General features: G+C 41.6%; 3 protein-coding genes and 1 long non-coding RNA gene across 5 annotated transcripts; 1 reads left to right on the forward strand and 3 right to left on the reverse strand.

The window, feature by feature from the left end:
- Nucleotides 1-6,251: 6,251 nt before the first annotated feature.
- On the reverse strand, nt 6,252-6,886 carry LOC124187871. The gene is made up of 3 exons (XM_046580059.1): nt 6,741-6,886; nt 6,437-6,665; nt 6,252-6,338 (listed from the first exon to the last, which is right to left on the reverse strand). The coding sequence occupies exons 1-3, from the start codon at nt 6,884-6,886 to the stop codon at nt 6,252-6,254; spliced, it is 462 nt and encodes a 153-aa protein (XP_046436015.1).
- A 2,341-nt stretch (nt 6,887-9,227) lies between these two features.
- Nucleotides 9,228-10,888, forward strand: LOC124179386 (gamma-interferon-inducible lysosomal thiol reductase-like). The gene is made up of 4 exons (XM_046563699.1): nt 9,228-9,585; nt 9,821-10,036; nt 10,118-10,438; nt 10,589-10,888. The coding sequence occupies exons 1-4, from the start codon at nt 9,472-9,474 to the stop codon at nt 10,673-10,675; spliced, it is 738 nt and encodes a 245-aa protein (XP_046419655.1). The 5' UTR covers nt 9,228-9,471; the 3' UTR covers nt 10,676-10,888.
- Nucleotides 10,889-11,305: 417 nt separating this feature from the next.
- Nucleotides 11,306-13,304, reverse strand: LOC124179380 (splicing factor 45). The gene is made up of 4 exons (XM_046563686.1): nt 13,123-13,304; nt 12,611-12,922; nt 11,894-12,337; nt 11,306-11,660 (listed from the first exon to the last, which is right to left on the reverse strand). Exons 1-4 carry the CDS (start codon nt 13,237-13,239, stop codon nt 11,373-11,375), a joined length of 1,161 nt encoding a protein of 386 aa, XP_046419642.1. The 5' UTR covers nt 13,240-13,304; the 3' UTR covers nt 11,306-11,372.
- A 1,745-nt stretch (nt 13,305-15,049) lies between these two features.
- On the reverse strand, nt 15,050-16,475 carry LOC124181182. Of its 2 annotated transcripts, none has more exons than XR_006870420.1 (2): nt 16,400-16,475; nt 15,050-15,746 (listed from the first exon to the last, which is right to left on the reverse strand). It is a non-coding gene; the product is annotated as an uncharacterized LOC124181182 (long non-coding RNA). The 2 variants fall into 2 exon arrangements; XR_006870409.1 differs by lacking the exon at nt 16,400-16,475 and adding an exon at nt 15,846-16,393.
- Nucleotides 16,476-20,865: the final 4,390 nt, after the last annotated feature.

Genomic DNA, 20,865 nt, shown 5'->3' on the forward strand with positions numbered 1-20,865 from the left:
CGTGAATAAACTAATATGTATTCATATTTTCATCTCATGCGTCAATTGAGAAACAACTCGTGCCCCCGGCAACGCATATTTCCATTGTTACGAAACCCAACAGAAGAGCCAATCACACGAAGCTTCTTCCCAACTAACATTTACAGCTGACCATTCCTTGTCCATGTGTAAAATTGTATAAGATTAACGTATTCCAAATCCTCGGATATTTTCGAAACATACGGTACACTGGAAAGAATTAAATCGTCATCTTGGAAAGTGAAAATAATTCGTAGCAAGTTACGGTGATGTGAATGTGTTGATTTATTACTGTACATATTATTATTCATGCTTAATGATGCCAGTAATAACATAACAGTGGCGGCTTCGGTGGGATTAGTATTGCGATTGAGGCAGGGTTACTTTGTAGCTAGTGTGAGAACGTAGTTTCACGAACGGGAAATACGCAAGGCCGCACAACAGCCGAACGAATTTTAGTGGACCAGCTTTGCTTATTCCGCGATGAATGCGGAGTAATAAAGCGGACAAGGAGACACAAAAAGACGAACAGCCTGTAGATTGACAGAGCTAGTAGGTCCTAGCGTTCGGATTTGGTGGTGCACCAAAAGATTCAGGATGCCTTGAACGACATCTGATGCCGGGTGGACAAACAGGCCACGGTTTGACCAAACATTCTGGCTGTCCTTGGCACTCGGATCTTGGACAATCGTCTTGAAGTCCGTCGCGGTGGAGGCATCCACATCCGGTGTACAGGATACCAGCGCGAAGTTCCCGACTCTTGGATCCTTTGAGTTCCTAAAAATGACGATTTAAGCGACAACTGCTATTTCAATTGTAAAACTTGCGATGAGAAGATTTTATGTTCTTTATTTACCAGAGTTGAGTCATCGCCGTGGTTCTTCTTTTCGTGGGCCTTGCGCGTATTTCCGTTATGACCATGTGTGCTTGCTTTGTCGGAGCAATTGCGATGGTCACGACTGGAATGGGACAGCTTATCACTTTCATGGTTTTGCGTATCTTCAATTGGTACCATTAGGAACATCGACGGTTGAACAGGGGCCTTGTTGCTCCGTTCCTGCTGCTGTAGCTGACGTTTTTGTAGTTGCTGTTCCTGTGCCAGTTGCTGTTGCAGCTGTTTCAATATCTGTTGTTTCTGCTGACTGTTATATAGGGCGGAAGAGGGATTTTTCGTTACATGTATAGATTTTCTTCGATCAATAAACTAACACGAATGTCGGAACAAATTTTTATACTGTACTGGGCGTAAAACTAACCATTCTAAATCCGCTACGACAGCTTTTAGGTTGCAAAGTATGTCAGATGCAGATATCGTGGCAGTTTCTGACATGATGGATTATTTTATTAGGTACTTGTTTTTGGTTATAAGTGCTTGCAGAGTTACAGAGTGATTAGTAGCACTGTAAATTTAGGTGGTTACCGAAATTGAAAATTTATTACCGGAATGCAAAACGCATTCGGCTTTATTTGTGATCGAAATTTAACTGTTTGATTTCTTTGATAACCCGGAAAGCAATTGTTATTATTTCATGTCTCGTTGCCATGGCTAGAATAAAGCCTTTCAAGGTCAACGTGCACGACGAAAAATCGCCTGCTACGTGGGTTTGTACAAAATTTTGTTAATCTCAATTTTTGATTATAAAATAAGCGAACAGCCCGTCACTACTACCTACAATGAACTGCAATTTTTATAATTTGAATGTTTTTGGTGGAATTTTTTTCCGTACAATTTGATATGCATTTACGGATTAATCTTGAAACGCTTGATCTTTTCTAATAAGAATTTGAAGTATCGTATTTTATAATTGGATAGATTTGTAGTAATAGAAACAAGTAAAACATTGTACAAAGATGGCCACAAACGGTGTTTCTACCCTACGTCGATATCTAGTCATTAGTCAAGGTGTTCGATCATAAAAAGTCTCTGCGTTAATTTGTATGAAAAGTTACCGTTGAATTTCGCGATCACGTAAAAATTCGTCATGCAATTACTTCAGCTTACAACTAATTGCAAAACGTTCGGTTTACAGGCCAGATGCAACGAGTAGGAGTACGTGTCACTGCTGGAAATTGTTCGAAACAGTCAGCGGGGCATGGCTTCGGCCAAGTGCAAGTGTGTTCACTGGTAGTATGATGTTTGCAGCCTGGTCGAGTGCAGTTTCGGATTGAAATCTCTACCACGTGTAGATGGGGATCCAGATCGGGTTCTTGGTTTTTCACGAGATCGCGATTACATGTTTTTCCCTGAACGTTAACGGAGTTTCCTTTAGAGTCTCCGACAGCTGGTTTCGCCTTAGATGCCTTTTCGGGACACGGTTCGTTCGGTACCATCATTAGAAAAAAACCTTTTCATCAGGATTGGTTGAGAGCACATAATAATGATTCGTCACAGGTGCATAATGAATGTAATCTAGAGTATGCGAGAAAAGTTTATGCAGCATACACAATACGTACAGGTATGTGAATTCTATTATAGGGTGAGGTTAAAAATTCATACCAATATAATTGGAAATGAATTTTATAACTTACCATTATCCAAGTTTTGTAAAAAATTAAGAACTCTAATTTAAATACGTTGACAAAACTTGTTCAATTTATACGTGAAAATTTGGAAAATAATTTGGAACCCGAGTTTTCGAAACATTCAACCGAAAGACATTATGTTTGGAGTGAAATTCGTCTCGACGCGAACAGCAGAACGAGATTAGTCAGATCATTCAATTCTCGTATGGAGCTATTGTTGACTACACTCGACATCTAAGAACGAGTTCTCACATGTAGGCTGTAATGTATGCATTACCTATCATTCGATTTTGCATGGTTCTTTAGGCTATACAAGAAACTTTCGGCTTGGGAATCAAAAGGAATGGAGCATGAAATCGCCTGAATGAATTGAGTCTAAAGTTGAAGCAGCCTCTGAAAAACACAAATAATTCTGTCAAATCGTTGCTCGTGACTTCACGTGGGCACAAAATTAGAGAGTATCTTAATTTACCGCCAATTCGTTAAATGATATTACAAAACAATCGTATCTGCTTTATTATATCTTTTTTGATCAATCATCGTGGAGGTAGATAGCATAACATCGCAGGCCGTCGACAGCATGGTACAGGTGGACATGCTTGAGGTGGATACTGCGAAAAGTTTGAGCAAACGTTGGCAGTGTGGGAATAGTGGAATCGCCTGCAGCTTGATGAAGTTTGGCAGTAGCGTGACCGGCACTTTGATCTGAAATCAGATGTGCAATGTCTATGCAAAGTAATCATCATACGTCATACATCATACATTGTATTAACGTTCGAAACCAAATTTTGGATGTTCGGATTCGTCCAGAGAGTGACGTCACCAAAAATTTTTTTTCTTTTGACGTCATCGATCCATAGTAATCAGCTAGCCGAATTTCTCAGTCTGGAAACGACCGCGCAATAGAGCGGACGGATGAGAATCGCGCTCCGCAGATTTCGAGTACCGGGTTCTCTACCTTCTGGATCCTGCGCTCCAGGTCCGCTACCTGGTGAAACTCGACTTCCAGGACAAGCGCTCCGTAGTTTTGGCTGTCCAGGTCCTTGACCTGGTAACTTTTGACCTTTACGAGTAATTTTCTGTGGTTCCTGCGCTCAAGGTTCTTTACCTGGTGAATTTTGACCTCCAGGACGAGCGCTCCGTAGTTCCTGCGCAGTGCAGTGAGCCGGGAGGGCGTGAGGTATCTCATTAATCTCGTATCATCTGGTAAAACACTGACAACGAGCACAAAAACCAGCTACACTAGGCATCCGATCTCGAGCGAGCTTTAGCGAGCGAGGGCTTTACAGCTAATTGATAATAACTTCGACCGCGATTTGAATAGAAAACCTTCTAGTGCTGTATTTTAAAAGCTTACTATAATTGTAATAAGTACCTTGGGCACTTTTTTATTCTGGTAAAAAAAGCTCTGATGCTGGAAAAAATACCGCGACTATGGACACTTTGAGCTTTCACTTTTCTACAACACCGGCTCCTTCCCATTTTGCTTCTTTCTTGTCAAATATTTTTATATCACATGTTATTCATCAGCTCGACGTAATCGGCCGCAACGAAAATATATTTCAAATGGTTCAGTTCAGTTAACATTTTATGGGCCTTTTTTTTTGGCTGCGATTTTGGTGTGACATTTTGTCAGTGACGTCGTGGCGATCGATAAACTTTTCCCATTAGTTATCGAAACAACCGATACGAATCCAAGCCTCATTGATCAGCTAAACTGAATGAGTAGCGGCGAATATAATATAAAAATATAACATGAGAATAAGAAATTTTTGTAAAAGAGACACGTCAGACTGTAATGCATTTTTCAGTTTATTTATATGAACTTTCAGTATTCGGAAAATCAAGATAGCTCAGGTGAAATGTTCTATTCAACAGCATCTTCGTGTTGGCTGCCTCGGGCAACTTGGCGGTGGATAATTGTTCGGAGGGCAAATGATGACTGGAACAGTTCCAGCAGGAGGACCGGATGGTCGACAATCATGAGATTGACCTGGAGTTCCATCGCGCGATACAACCACGTTACTGTAATACCAAAAACAGAATTGAAGCATTATTATACATCACAAGTTATTATCTGTATTTCGCTTTGCAAGAGTGATGCTAATCATAGATACCGGGATGTATGCTGGGTGGTCAGGTGACTTTAAATCATCGAAATTTATACGAGGGAATTTTGTATTCTTTAATCAACAAATCGTGGGGTGATTTATACGTACTATAAATGGTTTCTGTCTGGTTTGGGCGTTATTCCTATAGTGCCACCCATAAATACGCCACCCTTACTGCACGGGTTCTGAGCACGGCCTTTGCCACCCTTGTCGGCTTTTTTCCGCCCTTTCTCATTTTTCTTGTCATCCTTCACCATCTTGTCAGGTTAAAAATTTTTGTTATGTTTCTAAAGGGCTGTGCCGAAAATATTGTTTGAAATTTCGTAATGTTTGGCCGAAATTGAAATTTTTACAGCTTCATCTGAACAGAGTCTTTTGTTAATCGTTTAACCTAAATTTTGGCCTCGGAAACAGTAGACTGTATCGCTCTATTCATCTTTTCGTTTCTATCATGAGAATCCTTATTCAAGCCAATATTTACTGATCGGGGGCGCTTCGGTCTAGATACTCAAGAATTATGTAAAAAGATTAGGATATCAGCAGCAATAGAATCATTAATAAAACAACCAAGATTATGCATTAATCATGTTTTTATTTGTAGATTATTATAAATTACAAGGTCAGAGATGAAGGAAGCTTATGTGCATATTAGCAAGGCGGGCATCCTGGCGGTGGGTAACAGGTATTTTTAGGGCAACATTGGGGAGGCGGGCACGGGGGTTCACACTTGTTTACGTTTGTGCTGAAATCATAAAAAATACAGTCAGATCTGATAAAAGAAGAATATAGTAATGCAGTGTTCGCGGAAGATAACCTTCGCGTCGAAATAATTTCGTTGACAATATTTACGGGCAAATTTTGATCGGTTTCTCCTGCAGTCCAATAGTGCCGCCCATTCCTGCGCCCTTGGGAAGTCCCTTGGGCTTTTTCTTCTCCCCGCCCTTATCGCCTTTCTTACTATCTTTGCCTTTGTCATCTTTATCCTTGTTTGCCTTTTTCGGCGGCATTATTCAGTCTTATATTTTCTTTAATTTTAAAGTTTACGTAAAAACGAATGAATTGCCAAAATGATAATTTTTAACTTTTAATTTGGAAATCGAATTGTAAGGAAAGATTTTGGATCACGATCTGTTGGTTGACGTAAATTTTTTTCATATATATTACATGGCAACCATATTGTTAATAAGGTTACCAAACCTGAATTGTTTTTTGAACAATTGATCAAAATTCTGCAATACCGTATAGTGAGGCGTGAGTGAGGCTCAATTCAGTTGACATTTTTCTGCTCCCTATTATTCAGCGAGAACCGCGAATGAATAAGTAACGAAAATCACTTAGCACGTCAATGTATTTTGTCGTTTCAACGTTGCAGTTCACACGATGTACATTCGGATTATACAAATACTACAATATATGTATAATGTACATATTACTGACAAGCAATCTAATCTTCGTTTACTCCTGTTTAGGCAGAAATTGATAGTTGGTGGAAGATATCGAATCAGCAATCATAGACCAACACGTTCTGTTGACAAGTTTTGTACAAATTTGAGATCAAAGTAGGAGAAAATGGATCGATATCCAGGATCGAATGAGTCATCAGTTGCAGCAGGGCCTTGGACACTGTGGGGCGAGGCAACTCGGCTGAGGACAACAGTCCGGACCTCTTTTGTACCATTTGTTAGACTGTGGAATTAAAATTTGAAGTACAAACGGTTAATTGGAATCAGTTGGACCATCGGTTGGAAGAGCGGAATATCTGGCAAAACTCATGGAATGCTCACTCCTTGTGCCATGTAGCTGCGGCCGGGTATCGGATAGCTCAAATCACTCCCAACGTCAACGAGATTCGATACGACAATGATATCGGCACATGAATTGTAAACTATCAGGGGTCGTTTTTCAGGAAAAGTCCAAGCCGGTTTGCACTCGTGAGGACTAGGTTTTACTTCCCAAGCTTCCGGGTCGTTCCTACAATCGTAACGTACGCACATCGGTTTCTTTGTGGAACGACTGCAATGAAATTGATTATAGACGTATGTGCAAGTTTTTAGACCTTTGAGAAGGGTGATTTTTTGGAAATCTCACAGGCTGTCCATTTTTGCGAAAAGACATTGCAAGCGACGAAGCTCTTGACCAGGGCTAGAAACACTGTTGGAAAAACCCCAGTTGCCGATAGCTTCAGCAACGCCCGTTCCACGTCCTCTCGAAAATTCGTACGTGCACGGCCGCATTGTGAGTTAACTTTAACCCCGTGATGAATTTCTTCACTTTTGTACTGTTTTCGATTATTAACTGTGGCGATTTTTTTGTATAAATTACTGGAATTTTGATTTAATTGTGCATGCCGAAATGTTTTGATCGATGGTGAAATGACGTATTCGGATGGGCGAATGATTTTTATCTGAAAACAATAGCAAACGTATGCAATGCAACGTTGAGCACGTGAAAACATTTCTTTGTTTTTGACATACGGCTATCGATTTTGCTTTCAAAATCAGACCGACATTATACGCGTTAATTAAGTTTCTAAAAATTTTCCGTCAACATGCCATACCGATGCTTGGGTAATGACAAGTGGTAACATATGAATGAGTCTACTTCTCCATTTTTACTTGCTGAATAAATAAATAATAGTAAATAAATTCAACTGCAGTTCTCGAAGTTACTTAATATTATGACGCTATTCGACCGACAGCTCGACATGCATGCCGTGCACCCCATACTCGCCGTGCTCCCCATGCACCGTATGGCGGCAGTATTCCCCCTGGATTCAATGCCCTTCAAAGTTTGGAACCCCACGCAAACTTATACCGAAAATTACAACTAACGCCAACTTTGGTGGCCTTAGGTACGAGGCAAGGACCGCTTTGCCAACCCCTCCGGTTCTCTCCAGTCCCCCGCCGTTTTACCCTATTCTCGTAGGTCAGCATGACAGTGCAGTTAGTAGATAATGCAATACAGCTTTCGCAAAAGCGAATCTGCATCTCATACAAGTTTCAAGGGGATATTCTGAGCTCGTACTTTTTGCACTGAAGCACGAACAATGCGTTATAAGTCATAATTTGCTGAGACTGACTAGTATAAATGCATTTTACACGATTGTGTATAGACTTGTTCCTTATATAAGTTGCTTCGATAAGAAATTTATTGCACTGCTTATACGGTGCATTTGAAGTATGTTTAACCAATTATCTTGAGAAATTAGCACATTTTTCGCCTCAAGTCCTCTGTAAGGTTTGGTATGAGACTCGTAAATTCATGTCAGAATTTTGAAGGTGGAAAATGTTACCTGTAATGGGATTATCTTACTCACATTCTAATGATTGTCTGTTTTGCTATTACAGGAACTTACCCATTCTGTGAATAACAGAGCCGTTGCACTCTCTCAGAATTCCTTCGTTATTAATCAAAATTTACAGATCAACATGATTCCACGGAGATACCATTGTCTACGTCATATTTTTGAGTATCTGCTTGTCGGGATTAAGTACCTTATATATTCAAGGAATAAAAATACAGGCGGTGTAATATCACGATGTGCATAATATGTAATTAATATGGAAGCATGAATGTTTAAATAAGAAACCGCGGACTACCAATGATTCTTAAGCAAGAACGTGCAGGATTGAATTGTGGTTACAAGTTTTATTTAATTTTACAATATTTAATCTTTCATATTTGTAGCAGATTCTTTCACCCAGTTCGGGTGCATAATTGACACGAAGCCAAATCGTGCCATGAATTATTCCTGTCAAATAAATTTAACATCTTCCGCAACCTGGACCTGAGAGACAACCTCTGGGTGCGCATCCGGCGGGTGGACAACAAACCGTCGGTGGTAAAACTCTCTGTGCCATAACCGTACCGGTAGCCATTGGTCTGAGAATGAGGAAAAATAACGCCGATAAGATCGGAGTTATGGAAAATTTAGTTTAAAATTTTGTATCCATATACAGGGCCTTTCAACGACTTAATTCCTCAGTAAAAGGTAGATGGGCGCGCACTTACGGCCCGCATCTTTTTCTTTTAACATCTTTGTCTTTTCCTTTCCCCGTTTTCTTTTTGCCTTTATCTACGTCTTTTTTATTCTTATCCTGATTTTTGTCTTCCTTAGGTGCCATTGTCTTGTAATGATTATGCGAGAAGCAAACGACCGAAACGGATATTTAAAATTGCAGTAGAATTTAGCTATGAATTTATAATTTTTTATATTTTTCACATTTCCTAATTTCGTTACATGTTTGGTCGTGAATTACGAAGGAAAACAATATGCAATAGTCTAATAGAAACAAGTGATTAGCATATAATTACGTGGTAACGAGGAAGATTTACAGCGCAAATAGATAACGGTCATACTTGGGTAATTTTCATTTCATTTCAATAGGCATTCAAGCAGACTCAAACTTGATACAAAACTGAGTTAATCAAAGTATGGAGCGAGTGTTTGTATTGGTGGATATTTATTATTTGTGAATTAAATATATGATATATTATCACGCCAATCGTACTATTAGATTGCATCAACAAGGGTGATATCGATTATCGGTAGATATCGAATTAATCTTCTTTAGAATCGACGCCGCCATATTGGTTTCGAAATAAACCCTTGCGTACGCAATGAGTTTGCGAAACCATAAAGTTTCGATTAAACATGTGACGCAAGATTAACTAATACAAGCTCAACCGTATTAAATATGAGAAGCTAACTTTATCTCTGTGTAAAATTAATTAAATAAACAATCCCGTCATTCCAAGTTTGCGTATGCGACCGCTTTGTCTATCGCAGTAGAAAGTGATTCTTTTATTATTATTTAAAATGGGACTCGGAAGCTTTCGATACCGTCTAATAATATTACTTTGCACTGCTCTCGTTTTGTACCAGTCAGCCAAATATTGGCCGTCTCTCCAATTCAGCGATGATCCTCCCCAGGTAAGCACTACTGGAACATAACCTTACCTATTCGAACCGAGCATAAACTAGGGTTCATGCAAAGCAACACTTGGCAATTCGAGCCCCAATTTTAGTATTGAACATAGTTAAATGGTTAAACCACCACCAGCCAACTTTCTCAGATGAGGTTTTCTACCTCTTGTTGATTTTAGTGAATCTTGAAATCATAGTTAAAGATTTTGTTTTGCTTAAACCTGCTTGAACACGCATTAAGTCTTCTGCAGCAAAATCACTGGCGGCCCAAGAGCTAGTCGAAGGAATAGATATAGCCGAGCCGCCAAAGCTGGATGTACAGAAGGTGCTGGTCTCCGTGTATTATGAAGCCCTTTGTCCAGATTCAAAATTTTTTGTAGTCAAACAGCTATTGCCAACATTTCAAAAGATAAAGGAGAACCTGCAGGTAGAACTCATACCATATGGCAAAGCCAAGGTAAGTCGGGCGATTCTGCTCACCCCATATGTTAGAATTCAATCTTTTGCTTATTCAAGTTTTAATTCTTTCCTCTTTCAGACAGTCGAAACTCCCACTGGGTACGAATTTACGTGCCAACATGGGCCACTCGAGTGTGAGGCAAATATCATACATGCCTGTGTTATTGATCTAGTCAATGATCAGTTAATACAGCTCGATTATATTTCTTGCATGATCCAAGACAACATGCAACCTGAACGAGTTATGCATCAATGTGCTGCCAAGGTTAACCTAGATGTCACACCTATAGAGAAATGTTATAAGGGGACAAAAGGGAAAGAGCTATTGGCCAAGTTTGGGGAAATGACAGATGACTTGTCTCCCAAAGTTGTATTCATACCCACTATTACGCTCGACAAGGTAAGATAAGTATCTTAGAAATAGTTTTTATCTAAGATTATGCAATCTAAGAATTATTAAATTCCATGCATAATCTTTGTTGATATCGGCGTCAGTACAATTTCCTGATCATCCTTTATCTGTCATCCATCTTGTATATTTTTTTTCAAGGACTCGAGTAATCAGGCAGCCATTCTAAAAAATCTACTTAAAGAAGTGTGTTCACGACTGAATAGTCCACCTCTAGGTTGTGCATAGCATCTCATTGATGTTATTGAAGCTATGGCTGTAACAGCATAATTCTATATTTCAAACGGTCTGTTCCTACATATCACGACGCTCACCAACGAAATCTGTGCTTGAATTACCCCAGTTACAGGGAAGTATATCAAATACATTATTTTACAAACAATTATTAACTGCGATTATGTATGAAGAATAAAAGCGTTACAATATGTTTGAACTAACTAACTTCTGATCAACTGCATTTTATAATTTGGATTTGCATTCCAAAACTAAATACAATGATTATCACCCCATTAAAGAAATCTGTAGTAATGAAAATGCCCATATACACATCATGTTTAGGGTATTTTTACTCACTAATCAATCTCACGGCCTTCGATTGTAAAGAAAATCATGAACGTCTGTATATTTCGTGATGAAATTACCCTGTATGAATTTAACATAATAGATAAGTAGAAACTCAAATCGAAATATTCGTGTATTTCGTATGATTCAAAATTACAATTGCCTATCAATCCAAACAGCCAAAATTGGAAGTCTACGATAAGAAACCACGATTACTAAAACCTACTGTTAAATGCAGTGCAATAACCATCAGCCGAACAAACAGGTAGCAATTACGATGAAAATGATTCAACTCAATTTTAATTGACAGTATTTTATTATTCACAAACGGCGCACATTTAAAAAAAATTCATGTACTTCAAGTTTAGTCCATCAGTTGCAAGGTGTCCAATTTTTCACAGGAATAAAATCCAGCTCTAACTTGTCTTCCGCCAAAGAAGCGACCGTTTAAGTCTACTACAGCTTTGATCGCACTTTCTATCCTCTTAAACTCTACAAATATACGCACTGCCTCTTCAGCCGGGACGTCCATCACCTCGTGAATCATAACACGCGATACATCCCCATACTTTGTGTTACACTCGTCCTTGACTTCTGGCTCAAGATCTTCATCCACCTCACCTGGTCCAACCATATTTCGTAAGAGCACCACCTTTTGAAAATAAAATTCACATGACTGATAATACTCATATACCCAGACTTAGTGGGAAACGTAAAAAGCAAAACGGGCATGGTGAAATTGAAATTTCACAGCCAGTTGAACAAGGTTTGAGATTCGTATGCCTGTTTAAGATCATGTCATTTAACTAAAGAGAAACAAAATAGACCTGTACTAAAGGCAAATAATTTTGCGCAGACTTCTACGCATGGCACTACTATAATAACCTTGCTTGGTGATTTCATAATCTCTGTAATGCTTGGCTCCTCCTGAGGAACCACAGGTTGTGGAACAGGGGCGACAGGTAGTGGTGGCGAAGGTACCATGGGTGGTGGAGGAGGCATCAATTGTTCTCTTTCGCCAACTATCCTACCACCACGTTTGCTGGTTTTTTCTACTTGTAAAGCAACAGACATTCCCTGTTCCTTTTTACCAAGACCCTGGCCTTCTTTGAAGCCATATTTTGCCATGATCTTTGCAGCTACGGAGGAAGCACCGTAGCCAAGATTCGATGCCTGAGGTCGTGCTGGAGGTGGAGGAGGTGCTAGATCTGGTGCCTCTTGAAGGGATGGGGGAGGTGCTATAGCTGCGCCACCGCCCACTCCTCTCGAAGTTGGTGTTCTTTCCTCATCCCTTTCTGGTGCGACCATTGTGTTGCTGCCAGGGGAAGTCTAAATTGGGATCATTCAATTATGTATATTGAAGAAAGCATGATTGTTGTTACATTCAATGGCTTGGAACAATCTGTACACAAACTGCTTAAATATGTTGGATATTCTTCATGATCTAAACTAGTATTCAGTTAAGACGACAATAGAGAAAAAAGAGCTTCCTAACTTTGACATATAAAATTGCCAGCGACAATATTGCTTATTTCAAACAAAAATCCAACGACTTACCGATACCAGTAAAACAATGAAAATTGATAAACTCGATTCCCATACCTGCGGATCTTCAAATCTGGTAGTGTCGCGTCTGCGTTTGCGTAATTCATTTTCCTGGTCGTGTTCTCTGTCCCGAATATCGCGTAATTCCTTGACGACTTTTTCGTACTCATTTGGCCACATCGGGTCATATTCATTTACTACGTTCCAGTCAAACTCGCCTCCGACTCCGACATTATTTGTACCGCTAAGGGTAAGAGAATTTCCTGTTTGTGAATCTTCGTCTTTCTCGCCATCGCGGTTAACCTTTGATTTCAAGTCAATCACAGGTGCCAAAACTGCCGCAGCTTTTCTGAACTGTTCTCTTTTTGGCTATAAAAAATTGTTTTTGATATTAGTCTTCAATTTAGAAGTAAATGCGAATGTTTTATTTTCATATTCCCGGCACGGAATAAATAAATCTTGAAACTGAAATGTTTTTTTGAAACGAAATTTTCGAAAGTTTTCGATAACGGTAAAACGTTTTGAATTATTGAATGTACTTACAAAGTAGTGGTTAAGTGAAATATTACCTGTGTAGTTGCCGCTTTTTTTAATTGCAGCTGGGACTGTAATAGTTTAATACCCGATGACCACCCTGCGACTTTTTCTGTTGTTCGATGCTTATCAAAATCATCGTACAATGACATTTTTGTACTATTTCAAAGTGGATGTTGTTGACATGTCAAATATAACCTCCAATCATTCAGTTCTTGCAAGAACAACCATTGAATATAACTAAGTGGAATCGTGCATATCGATGCCTTTACCAGCCTTTACCAGATAAAGCAAGTCGGTAAATACAGGGCGCCACATATACTGATGACCGACTCTGCCGTATTTAGCATCATCTGAGCAGTGGATAAGGCAGGGCGTATTTACCACAGCAGAGTGCCACAGTAGTCGTAACGAAACTGAACAAATCGCAAACATTATCACTTAACATTTCTGCAGCAGGAAGAAATAATATACAATCTTTGTAAGCTCATAATTTAGTGTAAAATCTTATCTATCATCTACTAATACATCGACCTCGAAGGACTGAATCTAGGTAGCAATAACGATTCATTCCTTTGATAAAGTTAGGTACTTCTTTAACCAATATATTCATAAAATCGTTCCAAAAAGTAACTATCGCTCTGCAAAAATTACAACATCTACATATACGAACACCACTGCTTACAAATCAAATTATGTACAGATGCGTTATCGTTAACATTATCTTATTAGTTTCGATCCAAAGTTCGTACAGTGAGAAAAGACAAGGTTTGCCATTTCTTTCTCATTTATCGTTTATGTTTAGACACATCATATTCGGCGAAAAGTTGTCAGAGAATTCATATTCACGCCTGACCACGATGTAAGTCTTTCTTGGATCGTGCGCCTGACACAACTTACTCCGGAAATTCAACAAATTCGGTCGCGTTGCGCGAAGTTCGCATGGCGCTTCCGGTCGATCAAGACTTGCTTCCGAGGGTTCCGAAGCTTCCGAGCAAAGAGACTCTTTACATCTACCGCTTGCGTGATGGCAAGTATAGTAGAATACGAGTCGGTAACATGCAACTACGTCGAAATGTAGTTTCAAAAACCTAGTTTGTGTCGGATGACGCTTAAAAATGGAGGCCACACAAAACGCTAGAGTAGGCTCTCTCTATCAACTCTGTGGTCTGGGGTACCTTCGTGTGAATATCATCCGCCGGATGACGCTACGCTGCAATTGCTTGTACAGAATTTCAGGTAACTTTTTAGTCGTAATGTTGATAATGATCACCCCAAATTTTTAACGTTCAATTTGGAAAAGTAAAACCATCGCCCTATGCGATACTCGCTGAATGCATTAAATGTATTAAAATCTGATTGAACAAGTGCCTTTTTCTAGCCAGTCTGAAATAAGTAACGTACAGATCTCTAGTGTTTTGATTAAACCACAGGAATTTACTCTCCCACTTACGTTACTCTTGTCCTGTAATAACTACGTTCATACATGCATGGGAAGTTACTTGGACATCGATATAATTATATTCTAACTTTGATCTCCCCTTCTTAATGGGGGGTCGTTTTTATACGCAAGCCCTACAGCTGATTACGGTTATAAAACTGTCGTAACATATTAAAACCAATGAAAGCATTTTTAACGAGAAAAACTACGACGACTAGACGTTGGAACATGGGTCAGCCATCTCGTTAACTTATCATAGAACTAAGAGCCAGCTAAAACCTGTATTTCAAATTGCCAACGGGTTGCACGCGTACGTGACTCTGAAACAGTCACCAATGTGTACAGCCACTCAATAACTCCAGATCATGCGAAGTGAAAATTGAACTTTTATTTATATCAAACTAAACCTCGCCTACTGTCTGCAAATTGACGATGAGATTTTCCTGGAGACAATCTGATTTTTAAAAGGGAGGAAAAAAATACAAAATAAAGAAAGCCTTAAAAAATTCTTGAACCATCAATTGCATTTTTAAGACCATAATTTTATTACTCAGCAACATATAATACACATGATTGCAGATTATGCAGAAGATCATTTATTTTCCTTCGCCATGTCATTCTTCCGATAGTGGAAGGAATGATTGATAGCAACCAGAAGAGAATCATGGGCAATGTAGGTACTTCCACGTTCAAGGTCGTATGTTTACTCTGATTTATCGTCGTACAAATACGCCGTAGGATTATCACTTATCATAGCCATATTGTTGCCTTATCGAGAATGTCTACCATTGTCCGCATATATACCTGTAAGATATACCGACATAGCTATATACATATATCTATATCCATACCATTACAACAAATTCACTTTATGATATACAGTTGTGGACACAGTATTCATTCAATAATACTCGACCGACAATGAGACGTCGTAAGATCCTTCGGCCAAAATAGTTTTCGTTTGGACACAAGTTCCCAAGCGCTGCCACGCTCGTATAGCTACAGCTGTTCCACGCACATGCAATTCGTTCGGCCGTTCCAAGTTTTTGCTGTTATCGCATTATGCGATCCGTGTGTATGGATCCTGAGCTGCACACGCGCTATGGCACCGGGAAGTGTCAGTGATGTCTGGTCCCTGTAGAAGTTGCGGTTGGGGGAGTAAGAGAAGGGGCGAACGAATCGATGAATGAACGAGTGCGCTCGTGTCAAAGGATATAACTGCAAACAATAAACATAATGATTGAAGTATCGAGGCTCGCCGGCTGCGAACAATTCAGGTACTCAAGTTTCGCTTCTACGATTTACGTAACGAGATACCGTTCTACGAAATGAAACGTCCGCACTATGCGAAGGCCTCGTCCATCCGTTTCAGACAAAACCAAAACCCGATGGGACCGCTGACGTAACGCGATTCAACGCCAGTGGTCCTCCTGCACCGTCCGTATTTCTCCGAACAGTATAAGGCGAATGAATGTATCTGCCCGTCGTAATATTTCTTCAAGGAAGTGTTGTAAATCCTTATATGCCCTGCAGTGCGTGCATATACACGTAAACAGGTATAACTCGCGAATAAAACTATCGCGCGACTCTATCCCCGAGCACGTATGGTATGCATATGCATGTGTAACGGTATTCGCGCAAGTGTGCGAGTTTAGCGAGTAGTTTTCCGGCAACGAAGCGGAAGTCTCGTCTGTAAGTAAATGAGTCTCTGGAAGGGGTGAATCGGGAGCGAAAAATAAGTGGCGGCGGCGGCGTGCAGCTTGATAAATGCAAAGTTCGAACTTTCAGCTTCTGAAAGTAGTGGGTTGCGTAGCCATGTGTGTACGGACCTCAAAGTTATTTATTAATAGCAAAGTTAACTCGGTGCGCACCGGCAGGGAGTGGCAACTGGCATCGGGTACCCGAGGAGGTCCGCGCGCTGAAGCGGGCATGACGCAGTGACGGGGGGCCACGACTGCCGGCGTCCCGCCCGAGTGCCGACGCCGACGCCGACGCCGCCGACTCTCTCCTGCCCACCGGGTGAGGCGCGCGGAGCCGAGCGGAGCGACGGACGCATGGACGGACGGACGGACGGACCGACCGACCGACCGACGGACGAAAGGACGGACGCTTTGTCGGCGCCCGCGGCGGAGATCAAACGCGCCGACCTTACCCGCCTCCCTTCCCTCCCCCCTCCCAGATTCCATCCCTAACCGAGGAACCCCGCGCTGCGCCGAGCCGAGCCGGGCCGGATCGAGAGACGAGCAAAACCGAGGGCGAAGCTGCAGCTAGAGAGAGCGGTAAAAGCGTGTTGCCGGTCTACCTGGACCGATCCTCATCGAGCCCTGCGTCCCTTCCATCTGTGGCGAATCGTAACCGCGATAGATACCGCTTGTCTTTATCGATTTAATTAGTACGGTTGTATTAAAGGCACGGGTGTGCGTATTATCTTGCGAGAAATACTCGCGGCCGCGCCGCGGCGATGATCCCGGTTATTAAAAAGCGCCCGCGTCGCCCGACACTGCAGCGCTGATCGTAAGGCGGAGGCTCGATCCGCTGCTCTCGGAACTCGATTCCAATCCTCGAGGCCTCTCGTAATGGGGATCCGGGTAAGCAACAGCCAGCTGTCGTCCCATACATCCGCGTACCCGTACCTTCTTCCTCGGCCCGTTGACGGCCCGCACCGCGATAAACACTCCGCGTTAGCCAGCTACGGGAAGTCTTACACCTTCAACTTCGCTGGATACATTCAGCTGCGCCTACCTGAACTAATGTCGCATACCGTGCGTCGGCTCCGAACCGTCACGGCTAATCCGTGAGCCGGGAATATAAAGCCGAAGCGCGGTTACACGATCGTGGCTAATTGGAGGTCTCCTCGTAGTAAAATCAAACGCTCAGGCGCAGCGCGCAGCTTTCGTTTCAGTAGCTTCGGACAGAATTTACCAACGTTGCAATTTATACAGTTATGCTATATTGGTATGTGGCTCGATTAATTCCCCCTGCAAATTTTTACACTTTGACCGTGTATCGCCTGTTTACGCGGGAATAACGCGCGGTTCAACGCCGGGGCTTATTTATACGCATATCTTCCCGCGTTTCAGCTTGGCCACAACGCCGCATTATAGTTGCGTGGTTCGGGGAGAAAGATCCCCGATTTTTTGGGACCGTGGGTTCGGTACTATTATTACCAACCGATATTCAGAGGGGAGCCTGTACCGAGTTTTTAATCCAACCATATTATTCTCTTTTCTCCACGGTACCTCCTGCCCTTCGCCGCGTCTTTCCGAGGCTCTCTCACTCTTCTCAGCTTCTCTCCTTCTCCTTTTTTTCCTCTCTCCTTCTCTCTTCCTCTCTTGCTTTTCATTCCTTTTTTTCTACCTACTCTTTCCTTGTCTTCCTCGTTCCTCTTCCTCTCCCACTCTCGCTCACCCTCGCTCTTTCTCTCTTTCTCCCCCCGGGCCCCGCCTCACCACATCGCCGTCTCCTCCTCTCTTCTTCTCTCAAAATCGAGGCTCGCCGCCGACTTTCCGACAAAGGAATAAAGAAAAGAAACGACTAGCCGAGCTACGGCTGCGGATGGCTTGGCTTGGCATGGCAAGCCGAGGCAAGGCAAGACACGGTGGGTAAAGCTGGGGGAAGCCGGGGGGCACTTACCACTGCATTGGCGTAGGAAGTCGACTGACTACTCGATAGAAAACTGTTAACAGATACGAATGCCAAACGTTGATGAGCCTTTCAAGCTTATGCCTGTAACCACCAGCACGGTGCTCTAAGAAATTGACATTCAATTCCCGGAAGAAAGAAAGTGCAACATTATCTTCAAACCTCGTTAGATATTTTTGCTGCTCCTTGTAGATTAGCGCACGCTTCGGTTCACAGCTGTAGATGAGTCATGAGAAGTACATATAGCGGCACTTTCGGTAATCGAACATTGGCACTCAACTAATTTGAGTATCCATACAGCCCCTAATGTCGTATACACTTTCATTTTTCACTGTACCGAGCATTACACGAAGTACTGTACGTATAACGTGCCTCTGGAGTGTTACGCCCGTCTAATAATTCTCTTTCGTTAATTTTCCCCAGCAATTGCTCTTGGAATACGCCTATGGATCTTCTGAAACACCGCTAGGAGATAATAGCGTGGTGGTACAGTCTCCAAAAAGAGTCCCTACTCACTCGGGATACCCGCTATGCTGCGAAGTGCCCTATTTTATTGTTTCCGCACTTTGTGTACATACCACTCTATGCGCTCCTCGTCTTCCGGATTATTATATCTACGAAATACAAAACACAACCTAAACACCACTGAACTATACAACAATTTGAAAAGAGACCCCGGAACTTACCTTCTTTTCCTAAGATTCTGTCGCCGTATATTAACAGCGGTCTCGTCTGCTATCGGTTGCACGATCTTTACTCGATCCTCACAGTCGATTTCAATTCTAATCTGTTTGTGTAGGAATAAGAAACTCGAAAGAGAAGAGAAAAAAAAGAAAGCAAATGAGACAAGATAGATGGAAAAGTAAACTACCAGGCCACGAAAGCCGAGTAAATGCTTTTTTCATTCCAGTCGGATTTCTGGACCAATATATAGTACTAATGATACCCACTCGTATATTTCGTTGGAAATCCAGCCCTTCCGAAGATTGGGATACTGCAGGTGGTTATACGAATGTTTCATCTATTTTTCGTTGCTCTGTTTTTATCCTTTTCTCTTTTTTACGTGCGGCAACAAAAACTTTATTGTAATCGTCCGATCTTGTTTCCCGGTTTCATTCTTCAAGGCCACCCGTTAGGTACGTGTTAAAAGAAAAGAAAGGTAATAGAAGGAAAGAAAAAAAGGAAATAGAATAAACATAAAATAGACTACGTTATGCATAAAACATCTCATGCACGTATATGGTTCAGGGAAAAAAAATTACCTCAAAAATAAAATCACGAAGTCCCGTCCTTGCGCGCTGCCACCTCTCTCTTTCTCTCTCTCTCTCTCTCTGTGGATGGCCCACCGTGGTTTATTATACGACGCTTACATTATACAAAATTTAAATAAATGGCAAGCACATAACCGCGTCTCACGCATGCAAATTTTGTCGCCGGAGTCAACGCGAGAAGAAAAAAGATCGAATATCGGTGTCACGTTTTTTTTTATTTGGGTCAATGACTAAGTATTTCGGTCATTCTTACATTGCTTCTTAAAATTTTGTTACTTTGTATTTGCCCGGTAGGGTCAACTAGACGTCCAGGTTGCTTCGCGTAGATACATATGTTATAGATGTTTGAATATTTTTACGGATCCCCATCGAAAATCGATCAAGGTCGGTCGTAGAACTTATTTATCTTGAACCGCGAAGTTCGATGCCCATTACATAAATTTGACCACAGATTATCTAAAAATTGAGTCTCCTTCGCGATTCGCATATTAAAATTTTACGTATGTAAGTTACGGTTTGAATTAACTCATCTCATATGCCACGCACACTTTATACGCTATTGTATGAAAAAACTGAATGAAATCCAGCGTTCGTGATGCACGTGACGAGGCCGAAGAGGCTCATTCGCATTGCGTATACATTATATAGGCATACAAACTGTCCATGTCATGCACCATATGCACATGTGCAATTCGTACGTACACAAGGTAAACAAAGAACGTGCGAATCGTTTGCACCATATAGCCCGCCGTGGCCAATAAATGTCATTCCGCCCCCGCCTCCTATTGATTTTCAACTTCGGCGATGCAGCCGAAACAGCAATGATTTCGTGTTACTTTATTGCAGCGTGTGCGGCGGAGGCAATGCCTCCTCCTTAACCCATGTGCGCGTTACATGAGGCTGCATTCGGAGCGGGCGACGTGTGGCTGCAACCTCCGACGTTTGCGAGGAGCCGTACAGTCGAGAATGAGAAAGAGAGAAGGAACTAGCGAAGCAGAATGAAAGAGAACGAGAAGGAGAGGGTGAGAGAACGTGAGGCAGAACAACCTCAGGGTGGGGACCAGGGTGGAAGTATACAAGGTGAGCTCACAACTCGTCTCCTCTGACGTCACGCCTACCAGCATCGCACTGCCGGTCGGCTGCCTGTCGTCAGGCGCTGAAATACGAAACATCACCGTTCTCGTATTCAGCTCATACATTCGGATTAGATAACTAGCCGGCTTGCATAAGTTTTCTTCATTAATTTTATACGTCGTACGTATGTAGATAAAGTTTAGTTCGAAAAGCTGAACGGAGGAAATGAGTCCCGAAAATATTGTACCGAGGAAATCACGTCAAGTAAATAGAAAATTGATATATACGGTGGTAGGAAGGAAGATTGAAATTCAACGGGTTTGTAATAGTGTGAGATTCTCTGTTTGATA

This window comes from Neodiprion fabricii, chromosome 1 (assembly GCF_021155785.1).
Source record: "Neodiprion fabricii isolate iyNeoFabr1 chromosome 1, iyNeoFabr1.1, whole genome shotgun sequence".
Taxonomy (NCBI): Eukaryota; Metazoa; Arthropoda; class Insecta; order Hymenoptera; family Diprionidae; genus Neodiprion; species Neodiprion fabricii.

What these genes read in the sequence shown, in the direction of transcription:
- LOC124187871 (XM_046580059.1), bottom strand. Translation starts at nt 6,886, where the DNA reads ATGCGGCCGTGCACGTACGAATTTTCGAGAGGACGTGGAACGGGCGTT. An exon ending in TTCGCAAAAATGGACAGCCT is followed by an intron (nt 6,666 to 6,740) that starts GTGAGATTTCCA and finishes ATTTCATTGCAG; the next exon opens with TCGTTCCACAAAGAAACCGA. An exon ending in GCAGCTACATGGCACAAGGA is followed by an intron (nt 6,339 to 6,436) that starts GTGAGCATTCCA and finishes TTAATTCCACAG; the next exon opens with TCTAACAAATGGTACAAAAG.
- LOC124179386 (XM_046563699.1), top strand. Translation starts at nt 9,472, where the DNA reads ATGGGACTCGGAAGCTTTCGATACCGTCTAATAATATTACTTTGCACT. An exon ending in TCAGCGATGATCCTCCCCAG is followed by an intron (nt 9,586 to 9,820) that starts GTAAGCACTACT and finishes ACACGCATTAAG; the next exon opens with TCTTCTGCAGCAAAATCACT. An exon ending in TACCATATGGCAAAGCCAAG is followed by an intron (nt 10,037 to 10,117) that starts GTAAGTCGGGCG and finishes TTCCTCTTTCAG; the next exon opens with ACAGTCGAAACTCCCACTGG.
- LOC124179380 (XM_046563686.1), bottom strand. Translation starts at nt 13,239, where the DNA reads ATGTCATTGTACGATGATTTTGATAAGCATCGAACAACAGAAAAAGTC. An exon ending in AAAAAGCGGCAACTACACAG is followed by an intron (nt 12,923 to 13,122) that starts GTAATATTTCAC and finishes AATTTTTTATAG; the next exon opens with CCAAAAAGAGAACAGTTCAG. An exon ending in CCAGATTTGAAGATCCGCAG is followed by an intron (nt 12,338 to 12,610) that starts GTATGGGAATCG and finishes ATCCCAATTTAG; the next exon opens with ACTTCCCCTGGCAGCAACAC.